Source organism: Eucalyptus grandis, chromosome 3 (genome assembly GCF_016545825.1).
Source record: "Eucalyptus grandis isolate ANBG69807.140 chromosome 3, ASM1654582v1, whole genome shotgun sequence".
Lineage (NCBI taxonomy): Eukaryota > Viridiplantae > Streptophyta > Magnoliopsida > Myrtales > Myrtaceae > Eucalyptus > Eucalyptus grandis.
Window position 1 is genome coordinate 18,778,331 of NC_052614.1, and position 20,941 is coordinate 18,799,271.

General features: G+C 41.2%; 2 protein-coding genes and 2 long non-coding RNA genes across 9 annotated transcripts; 2 read left to right on the forward strand and 2 right to left on the reverse strand.

Annotated features, from left to right (window-relative positions):
• The first annotated feature begins 2,039 nt into the window (after window positions 1-2,039).
• Window positions 2,040-3,127, forward strand: LOC120291702 (receptor kinase-like protein Xa21). The gene is made up of 2 exons (XM_039309395.1): window positions 2,040-2,388; window positions 2,733-3,127. The coding sequence occupies exons 1-2, from the start codon at window positions 2,040-2,042 to the stop codon at window positions 3,125-3,127; spliced, it is 744 nt and encodes a 247-aa protein (XP_039165329.1).
• A 4,530-nt stretch (window positions 3,128-7,657) lies between these two features.
• Window positions 7,658-9,438, forward strand: LOC104439253. Of its 4 annotated transcripts, XM_039308469.1 has the most exons (5): window positions 7,658-7,783; window positions 7,934-8,035; window positions 8,398-8,541; window positions 9,007-9,116; window positions 9,266-9,438. In XM_039308469.1, the coding sequence occupies exons 1-4, from the start codon at window positions 7,701-7,703 to the stop codon at window positions 9,068-9,070; spliced, it is 393 nt and encodes a 130-aa protein (XP_039164403.1). In that variant the 5' UTR covers window positions 7,658-7,700; the 3' UTR covers window positions 9,071-9,116; window positions 9,266-9,438. The 4 variants fall into 4 exon arrangements, 3 of the variants coding, with proteins under 3 accessions (XP_039164403.1, XP_039164404.1, XP_039164405.1); XM_039308470.1 differs by having other exon boundaries at window positions 9,008-9,438; XM_039308471.1 differs by lacking the exon at window positions 9,007-9,116.
• A 1,069-nt stretch (window positions 9,439-10,507) lies between these two features.
• LOC104436885 lies at window positions 10,508-11,494 on the reverse strand. Its single transcript, XR_005549202.1, has 3 exons — window positions 11,275-11,494; window positions 11,108-11,186; window positions 10,508-10,886 (listed from the first exon to the last, which is right to left on the reverse strand). It is a non-coding gene; the product is annotated as an uncharacterized LOC104436885 (long non-coding RNA).
• A 3,097-nt stretch (window positions 11,495-14,591) lies between these two features.
• LOC104436884 lies at window positions 14,592-16,995 on the reverse strand. Of its 3 annotated transcripts, none has more exons than XR_005549509.1 (4): window positions 16,935-16,995; window positions 16,461-16,540; window positions 15,009-15,417; window positions 14,592-14,923 (listed from the first exon to the last, which is right to left on the reverse strand). It is a non-coding gene; the product is annotated as an uncharacterized LOC104436884 (long non-coding RNA). The 3 variants fall into 3 exon arrangements; XR_005549510.1 differs by lacking the exon at window positions 16,935-16,995 and adding an exon at window positions 16,900-16,934; XR_005549508.1 differs by lacking the exon at window positions 16,935-16,995 and having other exon boundaries at window positions 16,461-16,879.
• Between the last annotated feature and the right edge of the window lie 3,946 nt (window positions 16,996-20,941).

The following is a 20,941-nucleotide window of genomic DNA, read 5'->3' on the forward strand; positions in this document are numbered from 1 at the left end:
TCCTTTGTACCCTCATAGAGTTGAAAGTAAGTGTGAATGTGTAAACATAAAGAACATGTCGTAGACGTGATTGTGGGACATCATTTGATAGTTAGTTTTTTTTTACATCTTTTTTTTCCCTAATTAAGACAACCATTTGGTAGGTTTTGGTATTGAACACTAAGAACAGGTCGAAATTAGGGAACCATCTATTGATGCAATCTTGATGTTCTGTTGGCTTTCCTATTGATATTTGAGCCCGTCATCTGTTCCAGCAACTTTACAGATCAATATTCTCTCCTCCCCTTCAAATCGATGATGGAAGTCAACCCGACGAACACCATCAAAAGCGGCAATTGGACGGTGGAAGCAAGTTTTTGTGAATGGATTGGCGTTGTTTGTAGCAACCGGGTAGAGTCATAGCTTTAGACCTCTCGCACATGGGTCTCCGGAAAGACTCTCTCCCCACCTTGAGAATCTTTCTCTCTTGGCTTCTCTTTGATCTCTGCAGCAACAGTTTTTATGGCATGATTCTGATAGAAATTGGTCATTTATGCTGCTTGAAAGAACTTATGTTCGAATTGAACCAGTTCAAAGGAAACATTCCTCCTATCTTAACCCAATGCCAGAACCTCGAAGTCATGTCACTCGCGACAAACAGGCTAACAGGTGGCATACCAAGAGAATTCGGTGCCTTCCCTAAGTTGCAACAACTGAGTCTTAGCTCAAACGACTTACGAGGTCAAATTCCAAGCTCCCTAGGCAACATATCCACATTGCAAGTCATTATATTGGTCAATGCCACTCTCACAGGTTCGATTCCTTCAGCACTTTTCAATAGATCGCTCACGTGGGTGAATTTGATGGATAATTATCTCTCTGGAAGTCTTCCCTTCGATCTTTGCTACCGTTGGTCTAACATTCAGATGCTTGCGCTGAATAAAAATCAATTCAGTGGCCTGCCACCAGAGACGCTAACCCAATGCAAAGAGCTTATCATATTGGGGTTGTCATACAAAGGGAAGCATTCCTCGAGATATAGGCAGCTTGCAAAAGTTGCAAAAGCTCTATATCTCTGCTAACAACTTGACTGGCATGATTCCTCGAACCATCAGTAACATGTCGAGCTTGCACACGCTGGGCATGGCAGCTAACCACATTGAAGGGGAGATTCCGAGTGAGATTGGCAATTTGGTCAATCTGCAACTAATGGGCCTTGCGGATAATTTGCTAACCGGTGGAGTGCCTCAAGAGATTTTTAATATTTCGTGCTTTATTTGATGGAAAATTCCCTCTATGGAAGCCTTCCCTCAGGTAGAGTTCTAAGCCTTCCGAATTTGGAAGAACTATATCTAGCATGCAATGGCTATGGAGGCAACATCCCGTAGTATTTCTTGAATTTTTTGAACCTAATCATTTTCGAGGTCGGGGACAATCAACTTAGCGGACCCATACATACGGGTTTGGGCAACTTGAAGAGCCTTGAATTCTTTAACACCGTGTTAAGTTAGCTAATAGGAGAGACATATGATTCGGAGCTTGGTTTTCTCTCCGCTTTATCTAATTGTCCGTCGCGACAAGTCTTGTCGTTGGGAGGCAACCCGCTTCGTGGCTCCATACCAGAATCTATCAAAACTTCTCTAGTTCTCTACAAATTCTAATTGCTCCCAATTGTCAAATAAGAGGTCGTGTTCCCGAGGAAATGGTTTCTTGAAGAGACTGACTTTGCTAGATTTGGGCAATAATGCTCCAGACAGCAGCATCCCATCATCGATCGGAGGACTAGAAAGGTTGCAAAGGCTGTATCTTGATAACGACCATCTCGAAGGACCGATCCCCGATGAGATAAGCAACTTGATAGGTTTAGGAGAAAAGGTGCCTAGACAAAATAGGATATCGGGATCAATCCTGAATTGCATTCAAAACTTTAGCAGCCTTCATATGTTTTCTCATAAGCTTGAATAACATGACATCGGTTATACCATTTAGTTTGTGGGGCCTTCAAGAATTCATCTTCCTCAATCTATTTCAATGGAGGACTACCACTTGAAATAGGGAAGATGAGAGATATAGAGAGCATCGATGTTTCTTGGAACCGACTTACTAGTGCCATACCGAGTTCCACCCAAGAGTTTGAGAGCCTTGCTTCTCTCAACTTGTTGAGGAACTCGTTTCAAGGATCCATGCCACAATCGATTGGCCATCTCAAAGGGTTTGAGTTCCTCGATCTCTCCTACAATGAGTTATCAAACACAATACTTGAGTCCTTGGAAGGACTTGCATATCTACAAATTTTGAACTTGTCCATTAATAAGCTATCAGGAGAGATTCCTAATTGCGGGCCCTTTGGAAATTTCCTGGCTCTCTTTTCATTGGGAATGAAGCACTTTCTGAAATGCGATTTTTCAAGTCCCACGATGCAAAGAAAATGGAATGAAATCATCAAGGGACAAGCGGCTACATATACTATACATTGTTGTGCCAATTTTATCAGCTATACTTTTAGTCCTCGTCATTTGCTTGCTTAGAAAGAGTGAGAGTACCAGTAAAAAGCTTCAATTTCGATGGAGAACTTGCCTATAATTGACCACCCGATGATATCATATCGGAGCTTTGCTTGGCTACTAACAACTTCCGTGAAAGTAATTTGCTCAAAGCAGGAAGCTTCACCTCTGTATATAAAGGTAGGATAGACATCTCGGTCAAAGTATTAAATCTCCATATTGAAGGTGCTCTGAAATGTTTTGATGCAGAATGCGACACTTTTCGTATGATCCGGCACCGCAATCTCGTCAAGGTGACTAGCACCCGCACGAATGCAAATCTGAGAGCTTTGGCACTGCAATACGTGCCTTGTGGGAGCTTAGAGAAGTGGCTGTACTCTAACAATTACAACTTGGATCTCCATCAGCGAGTGAAGATAGTGGTTGACGCCGCAACGGCGATCGAGTATCTCCACCATGACCAATCGGAACCCATTGTGCACTGCGATTTGAAGCCTAGTAATATTCTTCTAAATGAGGGCCTAGTCGCACAAGTCTTTGACTTTGGAATTGCCAAGATTTTGGTTGAGAACAAGCTTGAAACACAAACCCAAACTCTCGACACGATTGGTTACATTGCTCCAAGTACATTTGCCGAATATTAGCTAATTCAAGCCTTTGATTGCCAATATAATGGTATAATGTAATAGAGATATATTAGCACTCGCATGCCTCTTGATCTTATTACTTATGTCCTAAAAAGAAATAGATCAATTGATGATGTTCTTATGTCACAAACTATGATGCTTTCAAAGTATGGTTCAGAAGGAAAAGTCTCTTACAAAGGAAATTTATATGGTTTCAACATATTGTTGTTGGAAGTGATTACTGGGAAGAAGCCAACCGGTGAAATGTTCAATGCGGATCTCAATTTGAGGCAATGGGTAGGTGCAACAATTCCAGAGAGAGTGCTTGACATTATGGATAGCAAAATCCTTTGCACAAAATATGAAGATCCGACGCTTTCGAAATTCAATAGCATAGTCTTCTTGATACTAAAGTTATGGCTAGAATGTTCAAAGGACTTGCTTGAGGAAATAATGGACATGAAAATTGTCGTGGTTAAGCTCAACAAGATCGAGTTGTCACTTCCTTGACAAGAAAACAAGGCCGAGAGCAGCTCAAAGAATTTGAACATAGCATTTTCATATTTTGTACTTAGTAATTTCATTTCTATTGCATTGTGTGTACGACTATACAAGATGGTTCCTAATCTTCTTTTAAGCTTTCTGAATTAGAGGAAAACAATTCAAACCCCGACTAGATTTGCAATCGAGAGTCTAACTCATGTCCAACTTCAGAAAGTGTAGCACCTGCCATGTTCTCTAAGTAAAAACTTTGTTTGAGAGTTGGTAAATTTGCGAGTGACGAACTTTATATCCTTGAAGCTCTACATCTTCTCGCGTCACGACAGGTAGAGCCCATGAGCCTTGCGTGTCAAGCTAGGCAGGGCCAGACTTAAGATCCATTTATGGATATTCTTAATTGTCCCTATTTTAATTTGTGCCAAAAGTATTTATCCATGATTGAATATTCTTATATATGTATGTAAATAGATATAGATATAGGATATACACGATCGATATCCTAAAAGCATATGTTCTGTCTCAAAATGTCCCACGCAAACAAATGGAAAAAGGCTTTTTTAACTACTTCCTATATTTAACCATTGGAGCAAATACCAATGGCTACCCTTTTTGTATTGACTCATTTTACCATTGCTTGGTACATTACATAAAGCGTCAGTTAAAGTGTAGGCATTCGTGCATTTTTTGTACTTGGATGAGCATGCATGTAATTCATATGATTGATGGAATGTGATTAATACGCTTCATGGAGTCATATCGGTCAAACGTGTTTTCATTTGAGATGAGGCCTTGATAGTTTGGAAGAGCAACAGAAAATGGAACAGCTTTTCTAGAATCTGTATTTTTCTTAGCCATTCAAAAATTAAATATCACAAGAATAAATTAAAAAGAATAAACATGGATGTAAATATAAATATTTGTAAGGTTTTTCAAAATTTAAGGGCTGTTTGTTTTGTTGAGAATAAATGAATTATTTTAAAAAAATGATTATTTATATCGAATAGAATAATTACTCAGCAAAAATGCTTTAAAATTTGTACAAAGCATTAGGATGGGGGAACGAGGACGTCACCGATGGCCGCACCGAATATCTGTGCCGATTCTTTAAACGTCCCACGGCGTCGTTTTTCCTCTTCTTTTTCTCAGCCCCGTGTCTTCCATTACCCGCAACTCAAATTCCCGTCTGGCCTCGATCCCGTCGGTCGTCATCATCGCCGTGAAATCAGTCAGGCGAACGGACGGCGACCATGGATGACGCGAACGCCGTCGACGTTGCCGGAGTTCCTGCTTCCACTCTCAACCTCATAGACCTCTCGAGCTCCGATATCCGACGGTCGGCGTCCCTACTCAAACAAGTCTTCGATTCTCCCGCCTTTTTCCACTATGTTTAGTTCGAATTCTGGTACATGAAACCGAGGAAACCGAGATTTTTCGAGTCGAGGGGGACGCTGACGGATGAATCCAATCCGTTGGCCTCAGGCGTGCTTGGATTCCGGCTTTCCCTACGTGATCAACTCATGGAGTCAGCCAGGACTTGATGGAGGAGGTCTTCGTCCAGGGCAGGCGGTTCTTCGGTCTGCCTTTGAGCGAGAAGATGAAGCTGCCGAGGAACGAGAAGCACTGAGGCTACACTCCTCTGTTCGATCAAGTCCTTGACCCCGCAAATCAGATAAACGGTTTGTGTCTGATCATCCTGCTGAAGATTTTACTGCTTAAAGTGGACATAGATGAATAGCTGGTGATTTTGATGTCTGTATTCAGGTGATGGTTGAGTCGCATTTCCTAGAAAAGGAAGATCAATTTGTTATTGTTCCTGTTTTCGGTTGTATTCTTGGAGAGAACTGCCACTGAATTGGGAGTTTGAATTGCTAACACACGACCATGAACTCAAGTCAGAGATTTGGCTGAAACTTGTTATTACCTATCTGCTTATCATCTTCTGAAGATTGTTCGAGCAGTAATGAATTTTTGACGTTTTGTAGGAGATTATAAGGAGGGATACTACATACAAGTGGAAGTACCAGAGGACGATCCTTGTGTGTAGAAGGCTCATTTTGGACCGAACCCTGGCCTTCTGAGGGTAAACTGCTGTTTAATGTAATTTCTGTCCAACTTAAATCAGTTGTTGATCGTGGATGTTTATTTTGGTTTCATTGTAGTATTTTGACTAGATATATTGCCAAGATGGAGGCAGGTGATGGAAAAATTTCGTTGTCAAGCATCGTGAGTGATGATATAGAGCCATAGGCATTAATTTTTCTTGCTAGTTCCCGGAAGGAGCATTGTGGGGGTGAAATTTTCAAGATTTTGTTGCTTTCTTTTCATTTTGAGAAGAATATAGTTTTTACAACTACACGAGAGGCACCGTTCATACTATTTCAAGTGTTGCACATTCATTATGCATCTTGATTGCTATTTCACACTTTTTAATGGATTGGATGTTCACTAGCAAATGGTTGTCAACTACTACTTTGTTCCATCCATGCAGAGTGATTAAGGCTGCAAAGAATGTCTCAGGACCAACATTATCTAACCTCCAGCTTGCTGAAGGAGAGATTATTCTTGATATAGATGGCACTGTTCCTCTGCAACCTGTATTGCAGCACATTGGTATCTCAGCTTGGCCTGAGTTCTATCCTGACAATCGAGTTGTGGGAATTTATCGTTGGGTTCCCTGGTTGACTGTGTGGATCATCATCTGTTAGCTAGTGGGAAATCAATTCCTGGAATGATGATTTGACTGTATCGTAGCTGCTGGAGTTTGATAATCATGGACCTTTTATGTGCAAGATTACTTCTGACTGAATGAATTCTTCAGCCTTGGAAACTTTTGCTTCTCATCCGTAGCTTCCATTTGTTATGAGTAGAGCAAATTTGAATTTGAATTTGCCAAATGAAATATATGTCCCACATACTTCAACTTTAAGATGATTTCATCCAAATATCTTCTAATTTGCAGCAAAGTCAGGATTTAGGAAATGACAGAGGTAATAAGTGGGCAATTTTTATTTATTTATTTAATTTGGTGGTTTTGTTCCCATATGGTAGTTATGGATTTTGAAACATAGGTTAAGGTACAGCTCTACTGGCAATGTTGCTTCAAACTTCATATGGTGAATTCAAGGTGGGGGCCTAGATTTTAGGGCTGGTTTGCCTTGACTACCACAAACTTTGGCTAAACATCTCATGCACTGTTAGGACAGAGACTAGCTTGTCAGTTTTAGAGACATGTCCAAGATGGAGAAACTGGAACTTTTTTCTAGGTTGCTTAGTGTTGCTGGTTAACCGTGTATTATGTGAGCTCAAGAACGTGTCAAGTGGAATTCAGGAAAATGAACCTTTTGTGCCGTTTCTCTACATCAACAAGGCTCTCAGTTAATTCTATCATGGAGCATGGCACTTTGGATAAGAAAACTCTAGAATGGGTTGTCGGGGGACTGTTCTATGCAAATGATGCTTATATTGCAGACTTGTACAGAAATCTGTAGATTGCATTGTGGGGTGAAATTTTGAAAGAGCTAATTGGAGCCTTCGAAAATGCGAGTTTTTTTTATTTATGAGGTGAGAAAGAAGCGGGAAATGCGATAATTTTCTGTGAGAACTGTGATGGGGGGCTATTTTAGTACTCTCTCGGAGCGTTCTCGTCACGCTTCAATGAATTTCTTGGTGGTAGTTTTGGTCGAGGTGTATTGAAGATTCCATGCTGAGATATTTCTTTAGTTGAGTATAACGAGTTTAGGTGAGTCAGGGAATGGCATCTGTTGCTGCTAGGGTTAGAAATGACACTTCTGATGTTTAAGTTTATAGATACATCTGCAGCAGGTATTGCTTTATCTCTTGTACGTGCTTGTGGCAAGTATCTTGGGCCATTTGTAGGCCATCTTGCCTTCAAATAGTGCCGTTTTTCTCAATTTTTCTGGCTGTTGAGCATCTGCAGATATTGTAGGTCCGCCCTGTGGTGATTTTGTCACAATATAGAAGTGAATAAATAATTGCGTCGGTCAATGCAAGATGATATATTTCATTTGTTGTTGAAGCTTTTTTTTTATATGGAGTTCTATGAAGAATTTGCAGTGCATGCTTACAATTAATGTCTTCAGGCTTGGATTTGGTAAAAGGAATCAAACTTTTTAGCGCTTTACTTTGGACAGTGCTTCTTATCTACCTAGGCAGGTATGACTTAAATTCTCTCAATGGGATTTCAGCTTCTTCTTTAGTTGCAAGTGGCACAAAAGCCACTTTAAGTTGTTGTAACAGGAAAAATGCTTTCGATTGATTTCTCAGCTGATATTTATGTGCATTATGATGTGATTCTTATCTCAGTGTCACAGCTTGCTTCTACATTCTTTTGCAATTTCTCAAGCTCTCACCTCAAGAGTCTTCACAAGATCCCATCTACCATGTTCTGTTGCAGCATTCTAGCAAGTATGTTTGCACTCCATTTTATTATATCATTGTTGTTTCTACGGGATTCTGGATACAGTACTTTATGGAGACATTATGAGCTCATGGTTTCACCGACTACGGTAAATGAACAATTTTCTGCTCTGGAGCTATAAATCTTAAGAGTCTTTTAGACATTGTTTAGGTTGCTCTACATATTCAGTTTTAATAACGGGTTACTAATGTGCCCAACCACTCCAAAATTATGCTTTCAATTTTGAGCTGCAGTCCCTTTCTTGAGGAGAAGAGCAAATGGAAAATTTTGATGTGCTAATTATGTCATTTCCAACTATGATTTTGGGTGTGCTGGAATACCTTTTTATCTGAGCAATTTCTTTCTTCAGGGATGGCGTAGAACAGAAGAAGCAGCATTTTCCTGTTATAATTGCTAGAATCGCTTTCATTGTTTTGGGTGGTTTGATGCTGGCGACTCTTCTCTACACTATCTTCACCGACGGTAGCCCTTTCTGGAAAGAACTTTTAACTCCGTAAGTTAATTGTTCTGTCTTCAATGGGTCTGTCATTTGGTTTCCTAACATTTGGAGTTATGTTGGAGAAGGTATTAAAATAGGTTGTTTTTTACTTGGTCATGGTGTACTATGAGGAATACACATAGGATTATAAGTGCCCATGCATATTTTTCTATTCATGTATCTCGAAAACTGGTTAGGGACTCGGCAGTTTTTGGTTTAAACACCTTTTGTTGCATTAGTTTTCTTACTTATTCAGCTGTTAGGAGCCGCCCTTTTTTCCCCTCGTATATACGGTGCGTAAATCATCTCAAACTGTACTAGAGTAAAGTGACGTGTCTTGGATGTTGGTTTGAAGAATATCACTGTTCATGGGAACTAATTGTTGGGTTTTGGATTAGATATGCGAGTTGTGAGTAGGAAGAGTTTATCTAAGCATATTATTTAGATAAATATTAATATATTTGTCATTTTCTTGTACAAGGGTCATCAAACTCTTTTCAACATCTTGGGAGGAATGAATCCGGAGGCCCCTGTGAAAGCATAGATAATGCACGGTCACAACATAAATAGCCTAGACGAACCCTCATATAGTATGTGCTTTTTTGGCAGCTTATCTGTTAGGCCACTAAAATTTTTTCCCATGATAGTCATCTATTAGAGAGATCAACATTAGACTGCATGAACTTTTAACTTCATTCAACTGATGGAGACCCACAAATGGGCGAGCTTTTCACTGCAGGGAATAATAAGTGAAGAGCAAGTGGATTGCTTCAACATGCCATTGTATCCTGCGTCTCCGGCGGAGATTGCACGGCTAGTCAAAATGGCCGGTAGTTTTCACATAGAGACGATGGAGCTGCTCAACACCCAAACGAGGTATGATGGTGGAGTCCATGCGTAGGATATTGTGATTCACCTAAGAGCGGGCTTGGAGGGGATCATCAGCAAACACTTCCGAAGCAAGATCATCTCGCCCCATTCTTGTTAGGCTAGTATTAGATTCTTGTTAGGTCAGCAGTCTGAAACTTGTTATCATTACATGGGTTGGGTTGGCTATGATGGATGTGCTGGACTTTGAACAAAAGATGGTAACTATTCAAGAGGTGCGGATGGGTGTCATTGCAGCAGCCTTGATTTGTTGAACTTTGCTCAATTCTGTGGCCGATGTTCCATTAGGTTGTTGGCTCGTCGTGGAGGCCTAGGATCATGTTTGAGCTAGTTCATGTAGAGAACATTCTTCTATATGTCCTAGGATTGTCTTAAATTCTTTCATAGATCTCCTATTTTGGACTTGTTCCAGTTCATTATAGCTGTCAGAAATCAGAATGGTATAAAGACTGTTCATTTATTAAGGGATGGGGTTGGGGTTTCGCTTTGGTTTGGTGTAATTAATGTCCATGGCTTGGACAAAACTGATGATATGTATATACAAATGATTCAACAGTGTATCCCTTATCAAGTTTTGACCATTCGTTTGGAGTTTTAAAGCTCATCAGGTGAAGGATAAAGATCGACATTTTTCCCCGTGATTTGGGGTGGGTTGAAAGGGAAAAGTATTGACATCCCGTGGAATAAGATGGGCTGTGACTTCAAATTTTTCAGTTGGTTGGCGTACAATTTTTCACATGGGCTGCAGGATCACTATCACAATATTAGTAGTGAACTATGAGAAGAATGTGAAATCTACTTAACAAGAGAACGTTGCAGGAGGAAATGCTGATTTTCCAATTTAGTACACCTATGCCTTTTTTTATAAGGGCCCTCAGAAGTTGAGATCCTCAAGTAACAGGACCGTAGTAACATTGCAACAGCAAGCCCAGCTGCAGTTTTCAATTTTATCAGTGTGAATTAGTTGTTAAGGAAGACGAGGGCAATCTTAACTCCTATTTCTACCAAAGAACAATTCATCTTCTTGTTGTGGAATATGCCTTGAGTTTCGCTCAACTGCAGGTAAATAAAATCTGGAATAGTGGGCTGAACAAGAAGGTAAAGTATGTACAAGGATCAGTTTCTACTGATCCTCAACATGGCAATACTTATTAAGAATGGCTGTAATTGAGTTCACTTGGGGTAATACCCGTAAGCAATTTTGTAACATCCAGTACAGTAAAGACAAAGGAAAACATTAATCAGGGCTTATTTACAAGTGACTTGGCAATGATGAGCTTCCTAGGTGAAGGCTTGGTTTGATGCACGACGCTTCCATGATTCTGATCTGGAAGTACAGAGATACGGCAAGGAGCTTCCTGTCAATTGCTGCGAATGCTCTGGGCTTGGAGGTCTACTGCAATCTTTAGATTCACATCCCAGCAATTGCCTCTCATTGTCGTAGATCACCATCTTGTCCTGCATCGATATGTCTGCAAAACCAACAAACGAGGGTAGATATGAAAACTAAATGAAATAAATCTGCTTTGCACAATAGTGCAGAACATCTGAATGGATATGATCTCTGAGGACATTTTATGTTGTCTAATCATATATCTTCGATGATTTCCTTCCTCTTCAAATTTTCCATGACAATGTCTTGGGTGCAAAACTAAATTTGCAATAAAAATGCCACCATATGGAAGACTCTTACCTCCAATCACTTTCATAATTTCTGTCCAGTAGGTTTCCCTGCATAAAGGAGCTCTGCGGTCCCAGGAGAATAGTGCTTTCTGAGATACATATAACAAAGTTCAATTTTAGTAAATGAGAGATGAGAGATATCGAGATGGTGAGAAAATGGAGGAACAGAGAATTTACGAGTAATCATGAGACATAGGCATCCATGTGATGCGGGAGGAGTCATAAAGATCATCACCGAAGAAGAGAAATCCACCACGACGTGTACTCAAGCAGTGGCCTAGTACCCACCAAACCTTGACTACTTAGCTGTGATACGATGCTGGACCTTCCCTTACCGAGCGCAAGCACTCCATCTAAGAAAGGATTGGACGGACCAGGTATCTGATCATATCCACATCTGTAGAGGAACTATCACCACATAAGAAATGGTTACAAAGGTAAAATTCTCTGACATTAATGAAGAATTTCCAGTCTGGCCAAAAGAAAGCATGGTATCATAAAATGCTGAGTTGGTATAGTCAGTAAGCCTGGCCAAACATAATTGGGAGAGCATGTGAATTCACCTATCCAAGGGTGACACAAGGACTAAGGCTGCGTTTGGTTCAGCATTTGCAATGGACTTTGTGTCCAATGCAAATGCTGAAAGCCCAAAGCTACTCGGAGAAAATACAGTTGTGTTTGGTAAAAAAAATTTGCAAATGGACTTTAAGTTGAATGTGCGTTTGATAAAAAAACTTTCGCAATGGGCTTTGATGGGTATTGTGTATATATATATATATATATATTTTTTTTTTTTTTTTTAAATTCAGCTAAACCCTTCGCCGGACCTCCGGCGGCCTCGCGGCCGGGCGACCTCCGGCGGCCCTCGGGCCGGTCGCCCGACCTTGGGCGACCCAGGGCCGCGAGACCCAGGCGGAGGTCGGGCGACCGCCGCCCGGGTCTCGCGGCCGCAGCGCGGCCCTCGCCGTCGCGCGACCCTCGGGCGACCCGCCCGAGGGCCGCCGGAGGTCGCCCGACCTCCGCCCGAGTCTCGCGGCCCCGGGTCGAGTGGCCCTCGGCCGGGTCGCGCGACCCTCACCGGGAGGTCGCCCGACCTCGGCGACCTCAAACCGACACCGCCAAACACTGATCTAGCTCGCCGACGTCGTCGCCCTTCGCCGGTCCGGCGAAGGGCTGCTCCTTTTTCATTTAAAAATTAAATAAATGCAGAGGCAACGGTGGATTTTCAAGAAAGTTTTGAGGGTAGAATAGGAAATAATATTTTCATTAAATGGAAGCTTCAGCATTCCCAAGGGGAGAAAGCCCCTTGGGAATATTTGCCAAACACCCTATTTTAGGGTGAAAGGGCTTTTAGCTTGGATGGGCTTTCTAAATGCCCATCCAAACGCACCCTAAGAACCCTGCTGTTGCTGTAGGACCCGAAAGAAACGACATCCTTTACAATTACACCAAGAGAAGAGCCGCCATCCGATTCCACCTCGTAGTCACATTGCTCTAGGTGGTCACATCTGTAGTTGCCTGAATGCAGGGACGCGCAAATTGGGTCCCTGCAGATTACTAGGTCCTTGTTGGGTCGATAAAGCGGATGTGGCGTCTGCAATAAGAAAATGATGGGAAGTTATTAGCACTTATCACCCTGCATAACATCATGAGACCCTTCGAAACAAACATCTGAGCAAAGTTTTAGGATAATCAACAAAAATTCATAGAGACGACGACACCAACCTCAAAGTCAAGGGCACCTTGCCTCTGCTCAGATCACCTCTGAAAGAAGAAGAAGAGGAGTAGGAGGACAACGATACACACCAGCTCGACACAATTATCAGCAACGCGACCAAACCCGCTTTCTCTTTCCCCATTCTTCCTGCCTCTCTCTCTCCCTCTCTCTGTATTACAACTGACGAATAAGCAAGACCAATATGTTCTTGGCGAAACTCAAACCCGTCCCTGTTCTTGTCCAATTATTCAGACACAGCAGCAGAAAGACCAGGTCGAGGGCAATTATAGGGCCGGTTTCTTGTATGATGGAGCGAATGATTGACGAGGATTTATGCTGATGTCTGTAATAATTGAGGAACCATTTTCTCCAGGAAATCCAAGCTCCTACCTTAACTCGATAATCAATGGTAAACAGCTTTCGTTGGTTGTCAAACTTGGACTCGCAAATGAACAATCAGCCACCAAGTGACATGCCTCTACAACTTTGTAAACTCCCAGTACTGAGTTGCATTTTCTGTTTACTGACCGATGTCATAACAATGCATGTAAAGCCTCCAAATTGCACTTTCACAATGCATAATTGACCAAAAATTCTATACTGTTCCGATCAAAATTATTGGTCAATGTAGCTTTACTGGTCCTATTGAGCCAATGATTTCATTTTGTGATAAGCACTTAGCAAATAGGAAAAAAAAATAGTCAATTGTATTTATCACTTTGTTTCACTGGATTGACAAAATTGAATGCAAAGTGACAGCATGAGTTCACAGCAAGCGCTCGTTCAGAAACAGAAAAGACAAAACATCCGCACTATTTGAACATATAGCGATTAACTAATCCAACATCATCAGAAAAACCAAAAAAACTCTCCCATTCAAACATTTAGAAGTGCCTATAACCGCAGTCTTCAGACTCGAATGTCTCGACAATATGGAAAGGAACTCATCAGCGCGAAGATCCATACATAAACATCAAACACGAGAGGTTACAATAGTGCATCAAACGAACAATGATTAGATAATAAGTAAAATACAACTATCAAATAAAATTGGTGATGACAGGAGTAGATTCAAATCACAAGATAGTGACATGAATTAAATTGGTGATGACAGGAGTAGATTCAAATCACAAGATGGTGACTCATTCATATATCCAATGTTAACATCATTTAGTATGATGGTAATTATATAACTTTAGTATATCTAGAATTATTCTTGACAACAATGGAACGCCGGTAAATTTTCTAGAAAGGATCAGGCCTTATTTCCTTTCTACTGAATTTAAGGTACACGATAAAAACAGAGCATAGGAATTTAAAAGCTCGTCTTAGCTGCCATAGAATCCTAATTAAAACAACAATATCACACAATCAATGAATCAATGGAGTGAAACTGGTCTTAAAAGTAATCGCTATAAAAAAGCTACCTCTGAACAACTCAAGGTTCTGCATAGTGACATGATCGAGATTAATGATTGAAGGCAACCCCTTGCTTGCAGCGGCCAATTCCATCAGCTCCAGCTGTTCATCCTTCATAAGCTCCATGGATTCCTTGGCAATTCTGCAAGCAGTGGCCTTCTCCACTGCACCTTTTCATCTCTCTGCTTCTTTTTCTCGATGAAACTCTTCTTTTCTCTTTTTTCTCCGCCTTCCAAACAAAAAACCAGAGAAGTTGGTAAAGAAAAGAGAAAAGAAGAGGTGCTGCTTAACCAATCAAATAAAGCAAAAGAAACTAACTAGTGAAAATGCAATATCAAGCTCAAATACTTACCCTAATAGATTCTTTCTGTAAATACTTCTCCCGTCGCTCTGATTCTCGCCTTTGCTCACGTAGCAATCTCTCCTCCTCTCTATGCTGTTCACGCATCAACCTTTCTTCTTCCTTCCTTCTTTCACGATCAAATCTTTCCATCTCTTTCCTCATTCGTTCCTCAGCCCGCAATAGAAAAATACAGGATATCAGTACACGCCAAAGTTTTCTCCACAAAGCTCACATATCCTTAAGTGATAAATGAAAACCTTTCTCCTCAAAATATTTTCTTTCTCTAGTGCTTTGCGAATTCGGTTTTCATTAGCTTTAACTTCCCTAGCAATCTGGGCTTCTTCAATCTGCAACAAAATGACATTTTTGGTCACCCTAAATCTATATTCAAAAGTGATGACAATACTCTGCTCTCAGAAGCATCAGAATTACCTTGCGTTTTCTCTTGACATGCAGATCAGAAGTATCATGCAAAATTGTCCTGTCAGTCAGGGTAGAAGAATCTTCTTGACCGATAAATGGATGGATTCCTAGGTGAGCATCCATTTGAATGTTAACAAAGACTCTCTTGGCTGAAGGGAATGATCATCTCTCAGAGGGGATAAAAAAACTGTTTCGCTCTCCATCTTCTTGCAAGACATGGCATACTCGCAGTCGGTGACCTCTAACACCATCAACACTAGGCAGCTTCTCACTTCTGTGAATAGATGACACTCTGGTAGTTGGCCCATCCACCAGGACATCAAGATAGTGAGTTTGGGCAATTCGTCCAGGGGGTACGGTATCTTGCAGGCTGGTCATGCAGCAACTGATACTCATGGTGGAGAAGTCTTGAAGCAGCCTGGATAATCACACATAACACAAACATTGGCAAACCACATGACTTCGAAAATTGAATGTTAACAAGAGAAACTATCATCAGAATTTTATTAGATTCTTCTAAGAGCAGTAAAAGTTCTTAAAATTAAAAAAGACAATTCCAGTTTTCATACAGAAAGATAAGAAGAACAAACTTGTAAAAGTATCGAGAAAGGACATGTAGGGTGTAAGTATATAGGCAACTACCTACATCAACCTCTCAAAAGAAAATTGGCATGAAAAGGTAAGTTTGAATTGAGAATTACATCCCCTCCAGTTCTCAACAAAGTATTAGTACCAAACAATTCTTGATAACTGCACTAAAAGGGACTGAAACTATTCAATATTTTTCCAAGCAGAACACTCATGTTATCATAAAAATATTTGTAACGACATTTCACAAACATATTCTTAATTCACAGGCACGAAGAAGTATGATCCTTGTAAACTTCTATTAACCCATGCAAGTGTAATCACAACAGAATATTTGCAATAGTTAGCCACAAAACAAGGGGAAAAAAAAACATCACACAGGCAGAGCAGCAGGTAATACAAAATACACAGTAAAAGCCAGCCAAGAGCACTAGGACTCATTTTATAGAGATATTGATGCATAAGTACCTTTCCTCTAAGTAAAGTATGCACCTGTCTCAGCTAGCCTAGATTCATTTCATGGAACTAACATTTATCATAATGAGTACCTTAGAGTCTTAATGGATTATAGCCCTATAACAGTCAGCACAACTCTTCAAAAAGATTGAAACCTTTGGAAGATGACTACATCAAGGAAATAGCAGCAAATAACAAATTAAACGTCACACAATCTCCATATGCCAAGTAATGATCAACATACTAGAAGGTGTTCCTCTTTCTGTACAAAATTGCATATGTGTGGCTTTTCTTTTGCAGCTGTTTTGTATAGGGGCAGTACCCCCTTGGTACCTTCTTAATGGAATTTTCTTTATTGTTCAAACAACAACAACAACAACAACAAAGACATCTCAACAGGGAAAAGAAGCCACTGACTTTATTTGACATGGCATCCCGTCGAACATACACCTTGCCATCATAAGGATTCACGGGTCCTTTCTGCTCCTCATCTGCAACTACACAGATAACATGTTAAAGTCAGATAAGTGATGGAGTAAACATGAAATGAGAACTAAGAAGAGGAAGAACTCAGATAGATAGATGTGGCTGTCCAAATAAAATACCCCAAAGTTTGCACTCATATCCCGTTCTATCCATGGAAGTGCCCGTACTTACTATAATGATCTTGATCTATTTAGCACTTGCTATATTACCCAAGCAAAAAAAGCATATGACTTCTCAAGAAAAACCAGAAAGAGTGGTGTTTTTACATGAAAAGACAAGATTCTCAAGATCAAACAGCTGATCTTTACTAACTCATTACAAATAACGTAGGGCACCTTCACATCATACATGGGATATCTTACTAGTATACCATAGTAAAACAGAGCTCCTCCCAAGCAATAATACCGTCGAACAGACACGGACGAAGGCGGAGGTCGCGAGAGGGAGGCGAAGGGGCATCGCGACGACGCCGAGTCGGGGCGACGGCGGAGGCGAAGCGTCCGAAGGCGAAGGCGCAGCGGAGGGGCGTCGGCGTCGGAGTCGGGGGCGACGAAGATAACCGGCTTGAGGCGTCGGCGTCGGCGTTGGAGTCGGGGGCGAAGGCGGAGGCGAAGCGTCGGGGCGGAGGCGAGGAGGAGGGGCGCGCGTCGCGGTTCACCGGAAAGGGCGTCGGAGTCGGGGGCGCGCCGGCAACCCGTGGAGGCGGAGGCGGAGGTGGAGGGGGCGTCGCGTCGTGCGGAGGAGCGTCGGCAGCGTCGGCAGCGTCGTGCGGAGGAGCGTCGGCAGCGTCGGCAGCGTCGGCGTGGAGATGGAAGCAAGGGAGGAGAGAGAGCAGAGGAGGGGAAGAGCAATGGAAGCACACCTACAGTTTTTGTTCTCCCCCACAACGGAACGGAGAACGGGAGAGAGAAAGGAGAGAGAGGACGAATCGACGGATCGCAGAGGAGGGAGAGCGCGAGTGGTGGGCCCTGTGGAGGGTGCGCGCAAATTTTGAACCTCTGGCCCTCGCCTATGGGAGGCACGTGTCGAGATTCTAAAGGATCTTACCCTCCGCCTACGTGGAGGGTAAGACCACCCAATATTTTCTCGATAAAAGTTAGGCTTCTAAATGGCAAAACGTGAAGAATCTTGAAAGCAATGTGTCTACGTAATTACATGCAATTTTGACGCAATGAAAGGAAGACGAAAAGATGGAAGTATAATTTGGAGCTTAATTTTGCATTCATCAAGAAAATTTCCTTATGGGCCCATCTCTAACCTTTTGGGGAAAGTGGTTGACTCAACTTAGCAAGACAGAGAAAGAAAGAGACTGCACCAATACATGCAGAAGTCATTCATAATGTAAATGATCGACCTTTCGAGAGATGCGTCAATTGCTCAACATAGATAATTATTGCCAACAGAGCCATGGCAAATGCATGAATGCTAATGGACAGAATAAAACTAGTAGTTCCTTTAAGTAGAGACACTACAAGGAAAAGGGAAATCGACTGCCATGTTAGTCATGGACTCACTTTCTATATGTAAGGGATGCCAAATTACTTTGCCTTAGAGTCAAAGTTCTTGTCTCCCGAGAATGTTGATGCATGAATTGGCTAGAGATCTCTCCACAGGCCAAAAGCTCTTTCTGCCTTTCACTCGCACTTACAGATCGACAGAGATGGGCTAAAGAGCCTTAGCAGAAACTACAGCATAATATGTCCCAGTGCAACAGCAAAAACGTAAAGTCAGTCATCTCCACCCTTGTCATGTAGTTGGAGATCTTGGAATGACGCCGATCAACTAAAAACATTTCTATTAAAAAAAAAACTAAAAACATTGCCATGTATGGTGCTACCTGGTGGACACGCGGCTCCGCTCAGCTTCAACCACGTCGATTATCTCCTCCCTTATCCCCGCAGCTGCTCCACTACCACTTCTACTTCCTGCTGCTCATCTACCACTTCTACTTGCTGCAGCTCCTCCACGACCACTTCTACTTCCTGCAGCTCCTCCACCACTTCTACTTCTTGCTGCTCCTCCACTACCACTTCTACTTCCTGCTGCTCCACTACCACTTCTACTTTCTGCAGTTGCTCCACTACCACTTCCCTTTTCTTCCTGTATATGGTGTAAAACGCCATCTGAACCCCTCCTATTAGAAATCCCAACATGTTTGGTACCTGTGTCATGTATGGATACATTAAGTAGATAAAAAAGCAAGATTTATTGGAATGAAATAAGGATTGTGGGGTTGACAGTTTTCCACTTACTGCAATGAAGAAGTCTTTCTTGAGAAAGCCATAGGAAAACCACATGATTGCATTGAGGGTGAGGAAGATTGATAAAGTTATCGACATAAACTCCACACTCTTGGTTTTTATGACTTTTCCCTGCCCATCCATATATTTTCATTCTATTTCAGTAAAATGAAGTCAATAATAGTAGCAAAAATTGACAAAGTGAGTCGGTCTACTAATAATGGAATTAGTGTAAAAATATGCAAATTGTCTATAAATGTACGTGCTTCTAGATTTCGTCAAATTTAATTAATTTCTCACCAGGATGCATAGAGGAGCAATAAATACTCCTACCAAGAATATTGTGTAGATATATCCAATAATATGTGCGTGCTTTGCTCCTTTTGATAAGAAGAAAGTGGTGAAGAATACTGCACCATACCCCGGTACGTTCATGCTCGGAAAAGCTTCAAGGTCAACATCTACAAAATCACAGTCTATTCGGTTAAGCATAAAAGAATACCAACTCCTTCATTGGCTTCTTAACAAGAAGGATTACCCTATCATTCCTCGAGGCATAGATGAGGTAAGCAACCACATAAGCAGCCTCGATAATGCAGCCAATTCCATTTATGGAAATTAGGAGGGTATCCTTCTTAACTGCTCCATAATACAATAGAAGCATGAAACTTATGAGTGACACCACATATGGGAATGATTGAAACCCCTGCGTTGATTTTCTCTTGAAAATTCCGTAGAAAGTGGGCCTGCCACACATACCATCGAACCGAGTAGAAATTGTGATCCATTTTTGAAATATCTAGAACACACTAGACTATACATGCTTAAAGAATTAAGTATGCTTAATGGAGAAGAAATGAGTCGGCAACATTTCACATGCATGCAAGAAAAGCCAAGTCTTGAAGACTCTCAAATGATGAAGAAGCTTCTGGTACTAAGTGGGCAGTGTACTATACAATAACCACACTTCAAGTGATGGAAGAGGCATGCTCATGTACAAACTAACCACTATCATGAGATCATTAGACTCCTCTACAACTTCTTTTTAGTACCCCGACACCTCTCCAACAACACCTAAGAGTGACCTCAGTAGTTCTTTGCCTACACACAGCCATCCACAGCTCAATTCAAGACCAATATTCATGTATACCAGGAAAATTAAAAAAAAAAAAAATCAACATGCATGAAAATGAAGATTTAATGTCTCAGCTGGTGAAATGGGAATATGACACCCGAGACTAGACCAGGCAAGTTGCAAAATAACATACCAAGATAAGGCAAAAGTGAGAGGAAAATAATTCCACTTCTAAAAATAAAGCACATCTCATCAAATCAGTGACATTCATATGTTTGTTCTCAAAGAAGCTGCACAAGCAGAAGACAAAGAAGCTGAAATTTTATATTATTTTATTGTACTCAAAGTCGGTAGATATGGCGGTGATTCACGCCAATAAATAGGCTTGTACTTGATCAATTGAGTGTGTGAGGTCCACCTTGTGTGGGAAAACCCTCCACCGTGAGAGGTCTTAAACCTCCACTAATCTTCATCAAACTATTTTCTACAATTAATAAAATTATTTTCCCTCATATCTCATATCATATATACTTCAATTATCCTAGTTTATCCCTTATCCATCCATTACAAATTATATCATACACTTGCACACAATATCATTAATAAAAAATTATCATCAATTCCAAAATCATGTTTCCGCATACTCACATCCAAATTTTCTAACAAGCTCATTATTATTTTAGTGAACAAAGGAAGATGATATAACTTACAATGGAGAAAGAAAGGTTATGAAGAAAATCACGGTGCCTGCAAAACAATTAAAAGAAGTCAAAAGTCATCGTAACTTAGCTAGTATGTGTTGGAGAAATCCTCGTGAAGAGTTTTGAAGTTGACAAAATGTTTCCGCGCCTAGTATGAAGGTCTCCGCAGACTCGCGCTTAAAGTCCGAAGACTTCCACGCGCACTCAAGACTCAAAGTCTATCCTCATTGACAGCCTTCTGATTCGTTGAAGAAAGGTTATCCCGAACCGGATGTTTTGTTTGGGATTTAACCTTATCATCCGGAGAAGATCTCGTGGCTGGAGAAGACGTATCGTAATCCTTTGATTGATCAAGATTGATTCAATGACTGAAGATTTGATGATTGTCTAAATATT

What these genes read in the sequence shown, in the direction of transcription:
- LOC120291702 (XM_039309395.1), top strand. Translation starts at nt 2,040, where the DNA reads ATGAGAGATATAGAGAGCATCGATGTTTCTTGGAACCGACTTACTAGT. An exon ending in TCTGAAATGCGATTTTTCAA is followed by an intron (nt 2,389 to 2,732) that starts GTCCCACGATGC and finishes GTTTTGATGCAG; the next exon opens with AATGCGACACTTTTCGTATG.
- LOC104439253 (XM_039308469.1), top strand. Translation starts at nt 7,701, where the DNA reads ATGTCTTCAGGCTTGGATTTGGTAAAAGGAATCAAACTTTTTAGCGCT. An exon ending in CTGTTGCAGCATTCTAGCAA is followed by an intron (nt 8,036 to 8,397) that starts GTATGTTTGCAC and finishes TTCTTTCTTCAG; the next exon opens with GGATGGCGTAGAACAGAAGA. An exon ending in TGGAAAGAACTTTTAACTCC is followed by an intron (nt 8,542 to 9,006) that starts GTAAGTTAATTG and finishes TTTCTTGTACAA; the next exon opens with GGGTCATCAAACTCTTTTCA.